At 45.2% G+C, this 16,987-nt stretch overlaps 1 protein-coding gene across 14 annotated transcripts in view; it reads left to right on the top strand.

Annotated features, from left to right (window-relative positions):
• LOC149327959 (uncharacterized) overlaps nucleotides 1-13,293 on the top strand; it is an 80,388-nt gene extending 67,095 nt beyond the window's left edge. For 9 of the 14 annotated variants that reach the window (XM_089563036.1, XM_089563035.1, XM_089563029.1 and 6 more), the window contains 5 exons: nucleotides 1,234-1,294; nucleotides 6,036-6,198; nucleotides 7,894-8,061; nucleotides 9,552-12,730; nucleotides 13,059-13,293. Coding sequence is in view for 5 of the 14 variants with exons in the window: in XM_089563039.1 (XP_089419165.1) it covers nucleotides 1,234-1,294; nucleotides 6,036-6,198; nucleotides 7,894-8,041 (372 nt within the window). In the remaining 9 variants the exon portion in view is untranslated. Of the gene's footprint in view, nucleotides 1-1,233; nucleotides 1,295-6,035; nucleotides 6,199-7,893; nucleotides 8,062-9,210; nucleotides 9,494-9,551; nucleotides 12,731-13,058 lie in introns of those variants that run through there. The other 5 variants (XM_089563039.1, XM_089563038.1, XM_089563041.1 and 2 more) reach the window with 5 other exon arrangements.
• The last annotated feature ends 3,694 nt before the right edge of the window (nucleotides 13,294-16,987 follow it).

Consider the following 16,987-nt stretch of genomic DNA (forward strand, 5'->3'; position numbering starts at 1 on the left):
GAACCTGTATTTGAAACATATAATCATCGTAAAATTCAGCAAATGTATAATAAAAGAAAACCAATTTTATTTTAGCTCTCGAAGACATTGCGCGACATTTACTCAAAATAGCAAACAGTCTGCGCCCTCACGACTAACTGGTCATACAGATGTGGGGGAAGTTCCCAAGTTCAAAAATAATTATGGTTATTAAATGCTGAAGAAACAGCAAATCCAAACTTCTAGCTAAATTTCACAATAGAGGCATAGAAATTTCCAACCTAACTCCGTCAGAATTCAAACTGCTCATGTAATGTTACCCCTAATTAATACTTTTCACGAGTAGCTTTAGATTTTTTGTGGACTGTCCTTATTTTGATTTTTTGATACATGATAGCTTTTTTTTCTTTTGCGCATTGTACATTTTTGCTTCAGTTGTATTGTGAGCCCATTATGATATGTCACCCTGTGAAAGCGCTCCAGAATGTGTGTGTATGCCTTCCACACCTCTTGCTTGTACAGGGGTCGATGGCTTCTCAATCTACTCGCATGGAGCTATTACCTCAGCAACCTCCATTCGTGGGAATCACAAATAAAGCAAAAAAAAATATTCACTTCTTATAGATTATTATAACTGACTACGGTCAATTGTCGGTCCTTTCAGCGGTCATCATATTCCACTGCAGTGACGTGTGCTGAATCTCTCCACTCCAAGAGAGGCCGCCAACGATGTGTTAGTTGGAGCGGCTGAGGAGGGAGGCATATGAGATTGTGCTTTTTGTGCGATTATAGTGGCTGTCGTTGGTGCAGTACGTGGTGTATTGGAGGGTTTAGAGAAATGCCTCCGTCCTAGATTAGCCTCAACTGGAGCGATGGTCATGATAATGGCGACGATGGTGGAGTATAGGCTAATGCTTTTTGTGATCCGATTCGCTGCCACCTCGGAGATCACGAAGTGAATCAGGGAAGAAACGCTGGAATACATTCTGTTGGAGCTCTATGAGACCTGTAAGTTGTGCAGTCACTAATGCACATGAATAAATTTTAACTAAACGCATTTGGGTGGCAGTATTTCCTGTAAATATACTTTTATACTTTCTACCCCCTTTACTTCAACACCTCTCTCAAATTCATTCCCGTACTATTGAACTTTTTAAATACACTACAGCCGACTAATCTTGGCATATAAACTTTTGTTGCTCATGCTCTCTCTCTCTTGCCTCGGCTAGGATTTGACGCAACACTTATTCGCAGGGCACCAACGGGCGACGCCAGCTGTGGAAAAGCGTCGCCTACTTCATCCTAAGTTCTGAAGGTGATTGTGCAGCATTATTCCTTATTTTATTTTTTTTTTCGGAAGAAAGTAGATATAGGAGACGACGCGAAAAGGAAGGTTTTCACCTGGAAGACTCACAGCGGATCACTGTTTTTTGTTTGTTTGTATGGGGTGTGTTACTGCTCGCTGCATTCCAGGCTGCGTATATGCCTGAAAGCACACAGAGGTCCTCAAAACGTTATATTACTTTGGAAAGTGGTCCAGCAATCCTATATAGATCTCTATTCAGGTCTTATGTTGAAAACCACCTATCCGCGTAGCTTTCGCGTAAAGTACAAGACGTGCTGTATTTACTGCAAAAACCGTACGTTTTTGATGCAGAAAAATGCTTAATCCTTAATCCTTAAAAAACACTTATCTAGCACCCTAAGGACCTAGCCTGCTACTCTCAAGTTGTAAGGGCTTGTTTCGAACAAAGGAGGAAAGCGTAGCCATTTTGCTGGGCCTCCAAGTTTGCTTTGGTTTCCAACCGTATACCTTTATTGCAATATTAGAGTAGCGCCTTTACTGCGTCTAGTTTGTTACTTTTTTTTGTGGAACTGCCTCCAAGCATTCTGTTATGCGTTGCGTAGTCCTGTATACGTTTAACTGTATTGTGGACCAATACTAATGATTTTATATTCTTGTGAACTTTTCTTAACAAGTATTCATGCACGCTTTTGTGTGTTCCTTCTTACGGAGTAAAAGTGTTCTCTCAAAATACTTGGAGGCCTCTTTCCTGGTGCAAACGTCTTATTCGTAATCCCTTTGCCATTGCCTCCATCACTTGCAGCATTATTTGCTCCCTGCATCGTCACTGCGTTAATAGTAATAAAAACTGCTCGTTTAACCGTATCGGTCCATTAGTTCTCGAATTTGGCATACTGTGCAATAGTAACATACTATTTCTACTAAGTCAGGCCCAAAGAAATTAGTCTCTGGATGCCACTCGACTACGCTATTTCTAGCTTTACTACAGTGCCTCGTTCCTCACCTTTCTTGCATTGTACTCATTTCTTGACACAAGCAGTCACAGAACTGCAATTGCATCATTCACCATCAAAGGAGCTACACTTTGAACTTTACCATTTCAAATTCTTTATAAAAAAATGTTAATTGCTTTACTATGAAAATCATTATCCGAGGTTCTTTCTGGCGCAAATATTTCTGCGTTGTGGCCGCTAGCATTTCGAAATTATAGCAAACCCCTGTCTACCAGAAAACTTGTAACTATAGAATATTTAATGAATCGCTTAATGCATCTGGTCCTAGCCAAACAAACAAAGACAGTGCGTTGCTCAGTACCATTCAGTGGTATGTATTTCAGTAGGTTCCACCAATGCATATGCCGTATTTACTAGCATAATAGGCGCACTTTTCTTTCAAAAATGCTTAAAGTTCGTGGTGTTCGTATTACGCAGGGTAAAATTTTCAGAAATTTTTCGACTAGCAAAATTGAGCATACCGCATAAGCGCACCCGTGTACGGGCCGCACCATTTTCCCAAAGGGAATATTTAAAAAAAACACCCTGTAAGGGCCCCACCGAAACTTCCCACGACCCACGCAGGAATAGCCTTCGAAATGCACGCCACCTGGCCTCCGCGATCAGCTCCGGCTGCGTGCAACGGGCGCTTGATCACGGAGGCCTCATGCGCGCACAGGAGCTTCGAGGTGCCGCCCCCGGATGCCGCCCGAGACCTAGGTGATCATCATCATCAACTTTTTATTTGCCGCGAGCTTTCGCTATTCCTATGGGCATCAGCATCACCAGCTCCAGTTTTTTGTGGCTGCCAAAGGCCCGGTATCTGTGGTAGCCTGTTCATCGTAGTTGTGGGTTTCATGTACTGCCGCCGAACGTTGCTATTTTAGCACGGCGGGCAAGCACCTTAATAGCTACAAGGATGGGAGTTTGCTGTCGAACACGGCAAGCGTGCGGCAGGCCGGAAATTCGGCCTGGACGAGAAGTGCGGTAGTTACGACTGTGGCGTGCCACATTTTTCGTTTTCGACTTCTAGCGCCGTGGTTTTCGTCCACGCGTAAGTCAAGAAGGTTTCTGGCTGTAGATGAAGCTCTCCAAACAGACGCTTAAAGTGAGCATCCCTGAAAACTATGTGCGGCTGTTCCACGCGATGCTGTATGTGCTGTGGGTCCGCAGCAACTGCGACGGCAGCAGCAATAGTGAAGACTAGTGGTCAGTTCAGCAAAAACTTTATTAAAATAAAAATTGGAGGGGGGGGGGAGCGTCGGCTTGCAATGATGTAAATACAGTATTGATAACAGTTCCAAGTTCGGGGTGCGCCTATTATGCGCGGAAATAAAAAAAAGTCTGGTTTTTCACAACCAAACTAGGTGCGCCTATTATGCGAGTAAATGCGGTACTCCTGTGTTGCTACGTGTCTGTTTTTCAATGCAGTGCACGCTGGAGCCGGCTGAAAGTGTACACAGATGCAGCGCTGCACTGCCTGAATGCAATGGTGCGCTAGGCTGCGCTGCTACAATCGGCAATACAGAAATCTGCTGAAAGGAATGTCAGAAAAAAAAATGAAGCGGCCGCGTTGCCGTTGCATCCATCAGGACATCCCGCGTGGTAGCTGGAGATGAGGACGAAAGACCGCTGTTAGGCACGCTCCCCATCATGCAACTACGATAAGCGCTATCACATTCAGGTGGCGTTTTCAGTCCGAACACGAGCAGAGCAGGCAGAGCTCCACCACCAGCGCTGAGCAGCCGTTCTTCCAGGAAGCGCTGTTTGCGGTATGCTAACAAGGAGAGGAAAAACAGCTCCTAGAGATCATGACATGTTCCATGAGCAAAATAAAGTGGTTTTTTCGTGCATTTGGCAATGCCCATGACAGAAACAAGTCAGGGCGAACGAGCTGGACACTCTAGATCTCCGCCTTCTGGAGAGAAAGGCGCTTACAAACAAGAGCCAGTCTTCAGAGGCCATGCAAAACTCAAATACTGATCCCCTTGAGCTATTTGTATGGGCGGACAACACTTATCAAGCGGTCCGTCTATCTATTGGTGATACAATAAATTACTCAAGCAAATGAAGGCGTGCTCTCAGGGCTGTTTGAAAAAGCGCTGGGTTTGAATGGAGCACAAGCGTTTAATCAGATCACGCCTTCATCTACCTCAACTGCTCACGCTCGACTTGCAGTGTTGCCAGTGGCCCAAGAGTTTCAAGTGTCGAATACTGGATGAACACGCTAACCTACCTTTCAGAACCAAAACTCCGGGAAGATCAAACACAGTGCAGCGTTAATGTGCTCAGAGCAGCCAATTCCAGCGCACGCTGCAGCGAAGACCGGGCACGGTGCAAAGCCTGAGTAGGGTGTTGGGGCTCGAGTTGTAAAATTATTTCTTGCCACAGTCAAAATGTATTCCATTAGATTGCATGAAAAAATGTCATTTAATGTCACGTGGTAAGGTTGTGCGTGTGCTCAGTTGCAGCTGAAGGCCGAATATGTTGAGAAGAGAAATCATTCGCCAGGAGCGAATTTTTTTTCTGGCATGGCTTATACTTTCTGATCGCTGAAACTTTCGTGTCAGATTTTGCCTTGCTGAAAACAAAAAATAGTTGAAATGATGGCTGTCAGAACACAAAATTTGCAAAAGTTTTAAAAACCCATATTTTAGCACATTTTTTTCTGTATTGCATGTTTCAGAAAAAAATAAAATTAATTTACAATGAACCGTTGTGAAAGCTTAACGCCTTTTATTCACATACAAAAATTAAAATCGATGTGAAAAATGTTTGATAACTTTCACATGGCGACCACAGCATGAAACATTTTTTCGCCAAGAAAAAGTTAAAATAATGTTTCATATAGCGACACACTGAATCATTATTTGCTTAAAAAATTGAGATTGTTGAGGACAAAGTCCACGCTAGTTTGTATAGAATGACCCCATTGCCATTTCTGCACCTAACACAAGTTGCCTATCCATGCTGCTATACTTGACTTATACCATTTGTTTCAGAGAACATTTCTTGCGTGTCTCCAGCGACAAAACAGGAAAAAATGAATACTTTATGGAAAAAGATGGCTTTTGTGGCTTAGTGGCTTAGTGTTACCAGTGTTGGCAGACACCAGAACACCAGTGTGCCGTCTGTAATAGTAAGCTGCCTAATTAATTTTTAATAATTGACTTTTTAATTATTGGAGAGTTGTAGCCAGGTGTTAGTAGTAGGCCTATAAATTTTTAGAATTTCGAAAACGCAATTACTGTTGGCGCTGTGGTTCTACAAAATACGGATTTTTTGAACAGTTACATGGAATTTATAAGTTGCATTGCCTGCATGCTTGTGACACGGCATGTATTTTCGCATGATGCGACCAGATTTTCTCGACCCGCAGCGGCGAGGGTATCACGTTCTCAAAATGCTAAAAACTGATATGGTTGTTACAAATGACCTGCTGCAAACCTCTTTGATTGCTACCAGTTGCCCATCTGTGATAGATAAAATGTTAGTCATCAAAATTTAGTTCACCAGCTTAGTACTGATGACTATTCAAAGGCTTTCTGGTGTCCGCCAAGAGTTAATACCGTGTTGCAAATGCTATGTTTTTATCCAAAAAACTCTTTCAAAATTTGTGAAAATTATCCCTAAAACACCTGGTCAATGACGTTCACTTTCAGCTCATTATACTAGGCTTTCCACCTATCGTTTCTCTTCTATCGCTACCTTCCACAGCGTACTTTTTAACATCGTTTACACCTCCGTCTCCAACCCAGGCTCAGTGCCCTTCTTGGAACCCAAATCTAGGCTCAATCGCCTTCCCTCCGGCACCTTGCGGCAGCAGTGTAGTGCCAGCTGCCTGCAGAGACTTCTTCGCGTCAGTGGAAACGAATCCCAAGGACAACCTGGCTTCAAACTAAAAGCGGTTGGGCGTATAAGGTAAGAAGACACCGCTTCATTGTCCTGTATGCTATGTGCTCCCATTAGGCACTGAAACTGCACTGGACGTCCGCGGGACGTTTGAAACGTCCCCAGGACGTCCCAAGGTGTGTTGCTGCCCATTGGGCTGAAGCGAATTTACACCACTGCTATGAACACAAGTATGGCATGGGTGAGAATATTCGTGTGACTTGATTGCGCGAGAAGAAAACAGATGCGCACCCCTGCGCGCGATGGAGACAGCTGTGCAGGACTCCGAAAGAGGAGGTCATCAAGAGCTTGGTACTTTTTGCCGCATGCTGTTGACTCACCAGTTGACGGGGACCCGCAGCTGCGTTTTACGCAAAGCTCATTCCTCTGTCATCCTGTGTTATACTTGTGGGTCCTTTGCTGTGACTTGCTTTACTGACGACCGCCGCCGCCATTTATCCCCCTGAGACCTGCAGCCTAAGTTCTGTGGAGATACATCACAGTGGTATTTCTTGCTGCGTTTTAAACTTTTGCCTGCGTGCCATGTCATTTCGAATGCATACCAGTTTGAGTAAAAAAAAATACTAAGAACTTTAGCGGCTAAAGTGATGAAAGGCGAAAACCTGAGTGTTGCATTTTGCTACGCGAGTGTTCACTTCACTTTCTGTTGGTGCATTAATTAACTGCCAATTAATGACGATTAATCTTTGCCTTTAGGAGTGAAACAGCGTGTTGTAGCGCTGCCAGAGAGCCCACGAAACGCCACCACTCGTTCGACGTGATGTTGTCCTCAACGCTTTTTGAGGAAAGGAAATGAAGCTGTAATTCTCTGTCATCTCGGTGGACACCTGAATCGACCGTACAGGAAGGGAGGAAGTAGAGTGAAAGAAGAAAGAGAAAGAGGGGCCGTAATGAAGAAAAAGAAATTGTATTTGTGGAAAGGAAATTACGCGGTAACTCTCTTACATGTCTCGGTGGACACCAGTCGAAAATTGTATTTGAGGAAAGGAAATTGCGCAGTAACTCTCACATATTTCGATGGGCACCCGTCAAAATTCTCCCGCAGTGACGTCACGACCATTTCGACCAATCTGAAATGTGGACAAATTTGCTAACACGTCTTGGTCATGACAGTATGAGCCATTAAAGGATTTCGCCTTAGTATTCGAGATTTGTGTGTATTGCTTCTCGTCCGTTAACATTGTTCCCTCGGGGTGCATAGTAGGGTGCGTATTACGCTACACGTGGTGCTTGGGCTCTAATGTTATGCCCTTCGCCATAGTCTCCACCAGTTCTGTCTATGCGTCTACCTGAAGAGTCAATGCGTTAAATCAATGAAGAATGCTAATTTTGACCCTATCAGTTCGTACCTGTTCGAATCTAATTTACAGTGTATTGCCATTATTGGTAGTACACTTTGATGGGCAAGGCATCGGCCGCTTTAAGTAGAGCCCGCCATCCAACTGCAAGCTTCCTTACCTTAAAAGAACACATGATTACCCGCTCATCTTCCATAGAATTGTCTTGGTATCTCCTCTGTTACTAGAGCATACGCCAATGATTAACACTTCTGTGCCTAACATGTGTTGGCATTTTCCGTTCTCACACTTGATATATTGCATGCCGCTCTATTTTCGCCTCAAATGTTTTGAGCTACGACCCAACATGTGTCCCATGTACGTATCCATCCGCGACGTCCTTAACGTCGCTCACCGCCTTCTACAGTGCAGACTCTGCGTCCTCTTTGGAAGCCAAGGCTGAGCACTTTCACCCGCCGCTTCGCACCTCCCAGCTTGCAGCAGTGGGCCCTTCGTTGCCTGCAGCGACTTCTCGTGAGCGCAGAGCTCCTCTACGTGAATCTGCTGTGATCTAACTGCTGCTGCGGCACAAAAGGTGAGTAGAGACTAGCTTACATGCCTGCATACTACACTGTGTCTTGACGCGAACTTTCGCTGTGACCACTCTCGCTGGTGTGGGCCGGGCGCTATTATTTTTCATTCCTTTTATACACCCACCCTAATTTTTGTGTATTCGCGCGAATTTTTGCTGTGATGTTTCGAGGTTTTTCCTGTTTCCCAGGCATTGTCTAATGTATAGTATTTCCTGAAATTTTCGAAGTGCACAGGAATATTGGAGTGCTTGTCTCTCAACTGGGTGTTTGTGTGTGTTGGCTGCACTTTTAAAACTGCTGAGAGGCACAGTGCTCCACCACCCGAAATTGATATAAATTATTCATTACTTTGGCGAGTTCCACAGATCATACTTTCCGTGACGGCTCTGTTTCGATAGAGGCGAAGGCTTAAAGCACCGATGTACAATGATATTCTAGAGCACATTAAATAATATCAGGGTGTCTGTAGTAGCCCGCCACGGCAGCTGAACGGCTTTGGCGCTGTGCACGTTATCTCAACGCCCCTGGGACAACATCCCCGCTTCCTCAAGCCGGCTCTATTTCAATGTAGGTGAATTGCAAAACCACCCCAGTGCTGCACAGCTTCAGTACACATCAAATGGTGTCAGGTGGTTCATAATAATCGCACTTTACGGCATTTTCATAGCCTTTTGAGACTTTAAACTTGACGATTTACGACAGTAATTAGTGTGATAAGCCCAGAAACATCAATTTCATGAAAAATCTCTCTCTCATATACCTAAAATTAACCCTCTCATGCACCAGATACAGCGCTTTATCCCACAGACTTCTAGATCTCATACGCCCACCTGCGTAGTGTAGCCGGGAGCCGGTGTTCACTTTAAGCATAAGTATAGCCCCCCATCCGACTGCACGTTTCCTTACCTTATCAGAACACGTGATTACCCGCTCATCTTCCACAGAATTTTTTCTTGATATGTCATCTGTTACTACAGCAAACAACAATGATTAACATTTCTGGGCCTAACATCTGCTGGCATTTTTCATTCTCACACTTGATATATGCATACCCCTCCTTCTCGTCTCAATGTTTTGAGACTCGACCCAGCTTGTGTCCAAAGTACGTATCCATCCGCGATGTCCTTAACATCGCTCACCGCCTTTTCCAGCGCAGACTCGGCGTCCTCTTTGGAAGCCAAGGCTCAGCACGATTGCCCGCCGCAGCACTTGCAGATGCAGCACTTTATCCCGCAGACTTCTAGATCTCATGTGCCCACCTGCGTAGTGTAGCCCGGATCCGGCGTGGGCCTCAAAACGATGTTGTTCTTTCTTTCACCAGCAATTGAATGTTCCTCACTACACATTGACCTGCGCACCCCATCGCATAGTGACATCTCCAAACAGCAAAGCAATGCAGCTTATATTGTTTTCTTGTTCCTAGTAACTCCGTTATCACCTGTAAAACTGCAGAAGCTGCTGAATTTGTAATGAGCATGCTCTGCCTTTGTAGATTAGCAGGAGGAATAGCCTCTGCTTATCGAGCCATCAGTGAAGGTCCGCCCGTGGCATTGTCATCTGTGCAGTCGTCACGTGGATCCCGCGACTAGAGCCAGCCCGCTTCAGCAGCTAGGGCGATGAAAAGAGCCACCGATACAAATAGCTGAGAACAAGAAATGGGTAGCCCTCTACAGACTATTCGGTCACTTGACCAACCTGCATCTTCATTTAAAAAAGCTTCGCATGCAGCCATTGTCTTAAAACACTGGGAAGTAAATTTTTACAACATAAACTGTTCTAAGAAAAATTCCGTGACGTAGACACTCGACATTCGTTCACGTGACCTCACGCATTCACGACCTGAGGTGAGCTTGTGAATGTAGTGATGGCAAGGTGACCACAAAGTTGGTCATAAACTTCTACTTCCAGCCATAGGCGCCAACAAATATCAGCGAATAGCACGACAACAGCTTCCGCCTAGTTTAGCACATTACGTAGCCTATCATGAAATCTTTGCGACTTATATGTTGGCTGGATCTGTTTCGCAGGTAGCGCCAAGGTGAACAATGCATAGAACACTGTCCAATCAAAACACGGAAAAAATTATTAAATTAAAGCACGATCTTCATATTTTAGTTTCCGTGCGAAATATACTGAGGCATTGAAAGTAGGCAACATCTGTGACGAGCTGAGTGGAGATTTCAAACTCTACATATCTCGTTCAAGGCGTCTGAAGTGACATAATGCGTGCAAACAAAGGAGGCACTGAAGGCGAACCTCATCTGCTCAAGAAGAGGAGATGCGTTTTTAATGTCCAAGGCAAAGAATTTGTAATTGCGGCAAAATTTCGCTACAAAATCTTGAGCTACAGCGGCATGTAAACCACAGATTTCTGCTTTGTTTGAGAGCTATTCGCCTACCTACTAAGGCGCTCGCTTCTCCATGCCACGCTGACTTTTCAGCTATGAATACAGTGTCCGTGCAATGTTCCGCCCAATAGGGACAATCATCCATGTCTCTTGAGTGTAGCACTGTTTGCGCTGAACGGTTTCAATGAACAAATGTGCTCCATGAGTTGCGCCAGAACACCTTAGATACACAGAGGGGTAGCGTACCAACACCCCCTTGTAAATTTAGAATGGAGAGGATGTCTACACTGAAGTCTATTAATGGTTTATATTTCCGTGCACGGACATGAAGCCGCTTGCGTATAGAGCACCTCCAATGACCTCTGCGGTGCGAACAAATTAAATATTTAAAAAAGGTACTGGACCTCATGGACACTTATTGCACTAAGGCAAAGCTGCAAAGCGATGCAAGCAAGTGAAGCACGAGAAAAATGCCTTATTCACTTACTTTGCGCCATAGCCTAGCGCTTCGGCATTTCAGACCAAACTTCTCACGTTGGCATATCCGCACGCGCAGTTGTGGGAAAGTATAACTGGAGGAAAATAATTTAATCGGCTTCTTCAACACAGCCTGGAATGTAATGTATAAGCAGCCGAATGTGGATTCCATAAGAAACAGACTGCTGCAATAAATCTGAAGCCATGCCTTGCATGGAAATAAATTTAATTGCTTCTTCAAAGCAAGCTTCCATATGCCTTCGAAGGCATGTGGACATACATGCGAGGGCACGTGAGGTGCCTATGAAGCTGCAAAGCTCCTTGGGATGACACTGCTCCCCGCTTGTGGTAGGATACTCGGGGATGTAGCAATTGCATGGCTACAGTGCTCAAGAGCAGATAGTGTCTCTTGAGAACATTTGATCAACCCTTAATACGTGCAAGCATTGTACCTGTTCCCAATCTGGGTACCGGCTTGCTATTAATAAAATAACAAGAGATGTCTTCTAAATACTGCTGTTTATGAGTTTTAGATGCATGGCCGTTAATAGGGACCAACCCATGTGGATATACCGTATAAACGCGTACGTGTAAACGCCGCAATTTTTTTTTTCAGATCAGGGGGCCAGTTTTCGGGGTGTGACCCATACACGCGTGTGCGGGAAAAATTTTTTTTTAAGTACAAACACACCAATAAGGGAATGACGGGCACTTATTCTACGTCCATTCGTCACTTATCGTCACTCGCGAAGTACTTCGACTCCAGCTGATGCTGCGCTCTGGTGCACGCTCATGCCACAAGGAGCTGCGCAGCATGTCTGTTGTAAGCGCGCAGCCGTTGTTCCACACTTCCATCACATAGCACAGCAGCTCTTCTTCCAGGTCGGGAAACTCGCACGGCTTGCCTCGGAAAGCGCCCTTTTTGCAGCCTTTGTTTCTGAATGCATCCTTTTGGTTCCAGCATCCTCGGACGCACTTCTCGACCACGTTGAATTTCCTGCCCACCACACGCTTTCAGTGTATGAGGGTTAACTCCCCGCCGTGTAGCTATTAAGGTGCTTGTCCATAGTGCTAAAATTGCAACGCTTGGTGGCAGCACGTGAAAGCACCAACTACGGTTCACTAACACGCCACCACAATTCCTGTTCGTTCGGCAGCTGGAGCTAGTGATACTGACTGCAATATAGATAGCGAGACCTCATGGCGTCGCTGCAGTGGAAAAAGCTGATGATGAGGAGCCATAGCCTCGGGTGCCATCTGTGTGCGGTGCCTGGAAGCTAGTGTGCACATGCGTTGCCTCCGCGATTGAGCGCACCATTGCTTGAAGCCAGAGCTGATTACGAAGTCAACTTCGCGTGAATATCGAAGGCTTTCATATCAAGGCCTAACATTTATCGCCTCAGAATGATCTTTATTTTGACTGTATGACATAATAATATATTTTAAACTGGTTGGTTTTAATAGATAAGAGCTACACGTATGTGTGGATGTACGTGGCTAGTTTGAGCAATTATCATCCTTGTGATGCCCAGTAATGCAGAGACTGAGGATATCATCAGGAGCGGTGTTATGTAGTAATTTCACTGTAATTTCACTGGATGCATCACATCCGGAATGCACCAATGGGGTCTGTTTCGAAATTAGTATTTGTGCATCATTTCAGGACGTCCTTTGGAGCAAGCGGAGAAGGAAAAACTTTATTCATCTTCAAGAGCTGAGACTTTGAGAGTTGTTGATAGCTCTAGGTGTCCAGAAGCCCTTTTTAGCCTGCTTTACGGCCCCGAGTTGTACCACTTGGGTCGGAGCTGAGCAGCATGTCCTTGGGGCGGTGTCCTCTGTAATTTAGGTAAGAATTCCTAGCAGCCAATTTCGCTTTTGTCACTCATCTAGACATAGGAGTATCTTTCTCGCTCACGTACTCAGCTTCACTTACAGCGATAAGTCACATTGGGGTACTCTCTCAAACATTGCCTGAAAGTTGAAACACTGCGTTGATTTTTCAGAAATAGTGGTATTGAACACACTTAAATGCAGCCGCACAGACCTACGAATCGCAAAGTCAGTGCACATTCCCGCAGAGTTAGCCTCCGCACTCAGCTTTTCTTCGTGCGCATCGCGCAGCTAAACTCTTGAGCGCTGTCGAATGTTTTTTTTTCTGGGCTTTGCATTTGCAGGTGCAGTAAAAGCGAGCTGGTGTTTCTCATCATGGCAAAAGCGATGGACAACATGGGACAACACACGAGCATTGCAGTGGCTAGGAAGGAATGAACACATCGCAGTGCCTGCAAACCACTGCCAACGTGGACTAGCCATCCTCTTGCCGCAACAACGCCAATGTTTTCCACCTCTGCTGCGTACCTGAAGCACCATGAGACAAAACAAATAAATTTAACGAACAAAATTTGTGAGCATGATGTAAATGTTCAGTTAGAGGAAATGTACATTTACATTTATCCTCTCTCCTCCTGTGTTGAAAACGAAGCTTTCGGCGAATCCTTGTACGAGTTACAGTGCGGGGGGAGTTACTTCGCGCCGTCGTAAATGCACCTAGCGTTTGTCTTGAAATTATCTAATGCAGCTAGGTTCATCCAGCCCGAAATAGCTGCTGAGGCGCTACAAATGCCAGATGTTATTGTGGACCTATAGACAGCGAAAGCGTCTGCATACACTCTGTATAATCTTTTCCGAGTCAGTAGCACTTTCTTTGAATTGGTATCGGCGTAACGCGCAATCATATACTCCTTCAAGACTCGTGCGTGCTTTCACAAGGATGAGACAAAAGTGCAGGCGAAAGCTGCTCCACCGTAATCAACATTTCCATCACGTAGAGGAAACAGGTCACAACGACGGGTTCGTATCGGTCATTAGCTGGAAGGCAAAGGGAAGACGGCGCATATAAGCCGAGTCCTCAGTCCTGTCAATGATCATGACAGCGTGAAGTGTCCCGGCATATACCGATTTGTTTATACCAATGCAACCAACTGACAACCTGAACCTCCTGACCAGGCAAGCCAGTTATATGTTCTACGAATGTGTAAACCCCTATAAATACATCATTGCCATTGATGTCTAGGAGCGAAGTGCACCAGAATGTCCAACCCCTATCACAAAACTGTGCAATATCAGTGTACGCCCTGTTATCCTCCAAGATAGCGAGAATACAACTTGCGTAGTTTGGAACGTTGAGATCACAACCTTTCACTGCGTTTTGTCCATGTTACGACGGCCACCAACAGCATTTCAATAATTCATGTTCGGCACATCAGAAGGTCTAAATGCATCAAGCAGACCATCAAAAGTGACTGTATACCAAAATAAAAATTCAGGGGGCACTCTGGTTCTCTAAAGTGCTGCAAGGCGAAAGCATTTCCGGGTTATTTTTCATATTTTTTTCCTTTTTATTTTTATTTTTATTTTTTATTCCTTCTTATTATTTTGTTTTTATTTTTGTTTAGTTTCTTATTTTTATTTTTTATTTTCCTTTCCTTCACTTTATTCCTTTTATTTTATTTATGAAACCCATGCATTCACTATATGCGCCTTTATTCATGCTGGAACCTTGAGCCTTCGTGGCGGAGTGGTAGTGTCTCCGCTTCAAATGCCAAAGGCTCTGGTTCGATTGCCACCCTCGGCGCAGTTTCTTTTTAAGCAGTGACGCCGAAAAGCGGACAAATCTGCCGACGCGTCTGTCGACACGGCTGCCGACTCGTCTGTCGACACCGCTGTCGACACGGCTGCCGAGAGCGTCTGCTAAAGACAGTATGAGGTGATTAAAGGCTTTCGCCTTAATACGTGAAGGTTAGGCACTTCGGCACCTAGTTCGACCTTTCCTAGATATGTCACTGTAGTGCAGGAACTGCATGGGGATCGATCGCGTCTGCGGCGTCTGCAACAACTCCAACTTCTGCCTGAGATGCTCGGAACTACAAAGCGGCATGTTGTGCAACTGCATTGAAGTGCACCCACTACCATTGCCTTCAATACCCTTCCTCGAACATTGGCAGTCCGAGAGTGTTTCACACATTTAATATTCTCTAGTATGTTAGGCGTTACGAATGTACGAAGTACGGATCAGCGATGTCGTCTTACCTAAAACTGTTAGAAGGGGTGCACGACTTAGAACTGTCTTGCAACAGGCGTGTACAGAGCATCACCCATAAGTCGCTTTTATGTTGAAAGCAATCGGCCTCCCTGTGAATACAGAAGACCTATGCTGACATGGCGTATGTCGTTAGAATCAGGTCAATTCCAGAGCACCTCTGCTCCCCATAGTCGGCCATGCGCATCCAATGAGGCCATTAGTAATGTGATTTGAGTTAAATACTTCGAAATGATGTACCAGGGGCTACCACTACCAGGGACGCCACACAAGCCCAAACCACTTCCATCATGCAACCTCCCCGCAGTGTGCGTTCATCACCCCCCCCCCCCCCCACGCTTTCGTAAGAAGCGACCTCCACAAGCGCACATCATAAGAGAGTACCTTCCACACCAAGAAAACGGAGGTCCCGGCCAAGCAAGCCATCGCCACAGGCTGGGCCGAAAGCGTCATGAGCCTCCGGGACGTGAACGTTTGAGTGCAGTGGGGCCGTCTGGGGGCCCAAGGACCTACGTGTCCCAAACTCTCCTGTTGCAAATAAAGTTTTGACCACCACCACGATAAGTTTGAGAATGACACTGAACTTTACACAAACGAAGCGTAGTTGTACTAGACAACTGGGAGACAATACAATTACATTAGAATTTTAAAAGGTTGGTAAATTAGAGACTGTACACAGAGCTAATCTTCTAACAATTAAAAATCTTAATCGGTGTATAGGGCTCTGTCTATTTCTTACCCGCATCTCCAGGAAACACTATTCTGCTTCCGCAAACCGCGTTGTCTAAAATTATGTAGCTGAACAATTTCTACTAAATATTTATTCAATCAAATGACGTCCACGTTTACTGGGTGGTTACTTACGGAGTTTGTATTACCATTGCTTGCAGCGCTTGCTGTAAACATAATAAAATTACAACCGTAAATTCCTCTATCTTCGTGGTACGGATTATTTTTGACAGCCTTTTCGTTTTACCCTATTCTAAATCATTTCTTCTTCCCCTACTAGCTCAAACGTGTAATTAATATTTTTATTTAAGCGGTCGTGGTTGTTTGCACAGCGCTGGATATTGTTCTGTCGCGATATTTTCGGTTTCATGCATGCAGTCTTCTTTTTCTATAACGGCCATCTGCATTCTCCGCATATTCATTCTCCAATTCGTTTCTTGGTTTGTTGAGTTTAACGTCAGAAAACGACTCGGGTTATGACGAACGCCCCAGGGAAGGGAGGGGGGGGGGGGGGGGTTGCTCCGGAAATTTCGACTGCCTGGCGTTCTTTTACGTGCACTGACACGGCCGCTCAATGGAGAGCGCACTGGGTGCGGCCCGTCGCGTCGCCCGAAAGAGCCGTATTGCGCCTAGTTCTCGTCGCCACCGCTGTGGCGCCACCGCTCCGGGACGAGTCAGGGCGGAGAGCTGTGCGCAGCGGCCGAGGCAGTGCTTTCGTTTAGGCGTCTGCACGTTAGGCGCTTTATAATTTCAGCCTTTCTGAGCTGCGTTTCACACATTATGGTGATGTCACGTGCAAGTTAGCTATTGATAGCGGCATGTCACCATCACTGCGCTTTTCCAAATCGCACGTGCGTTTACACTCAGAATCGAGGCAGAAGTGCGCTTCGCCGAGCCGTCACCCATTCAGTTACGGGCGTTTCAACCACCGTAATAACTTATTATGTATTGCAGTCTTTAACTCGGGACAAGGTTTCGCGCCACTTATTCAAGGTGCACGTTTTGTAAACTTACGTTTGTGGTCGCAACATTCAGCATTATATTTCAGCCTGTTGCTCCGTTTTCGCTGGAAATAGTTTCAAGTGGGCACCACCCCGTACGAGGGTCATCCCAAAATTGAGGTCTGCAGTTCCTTTATAAATCGAAAGGTGTGTTTATTTTAAGCAAATTACAGATCACTTTAAAGGGAGACCATTCTTCTACTTTTCCACATAATCGCCGTTGCGGTCTATGCATTTTTACAGACGCTAGGGCAGTTTTTGTATGCCCATGTCA

Source organism: Amblyomma mixtum, chromosome 10, assembly GCF_055824585.1.
Source record: "Amblyomma mixtum isolate Tamu chromosome 10, ASM5582458v1, whole genome shotgun sequence".
Taxonomy (NCBI): Eukaryota; Metazoa; Arthropoda; class Arachnida; order Ixodida; family Ixodidae; genus Amblyomma; species Amblyomma mixtum.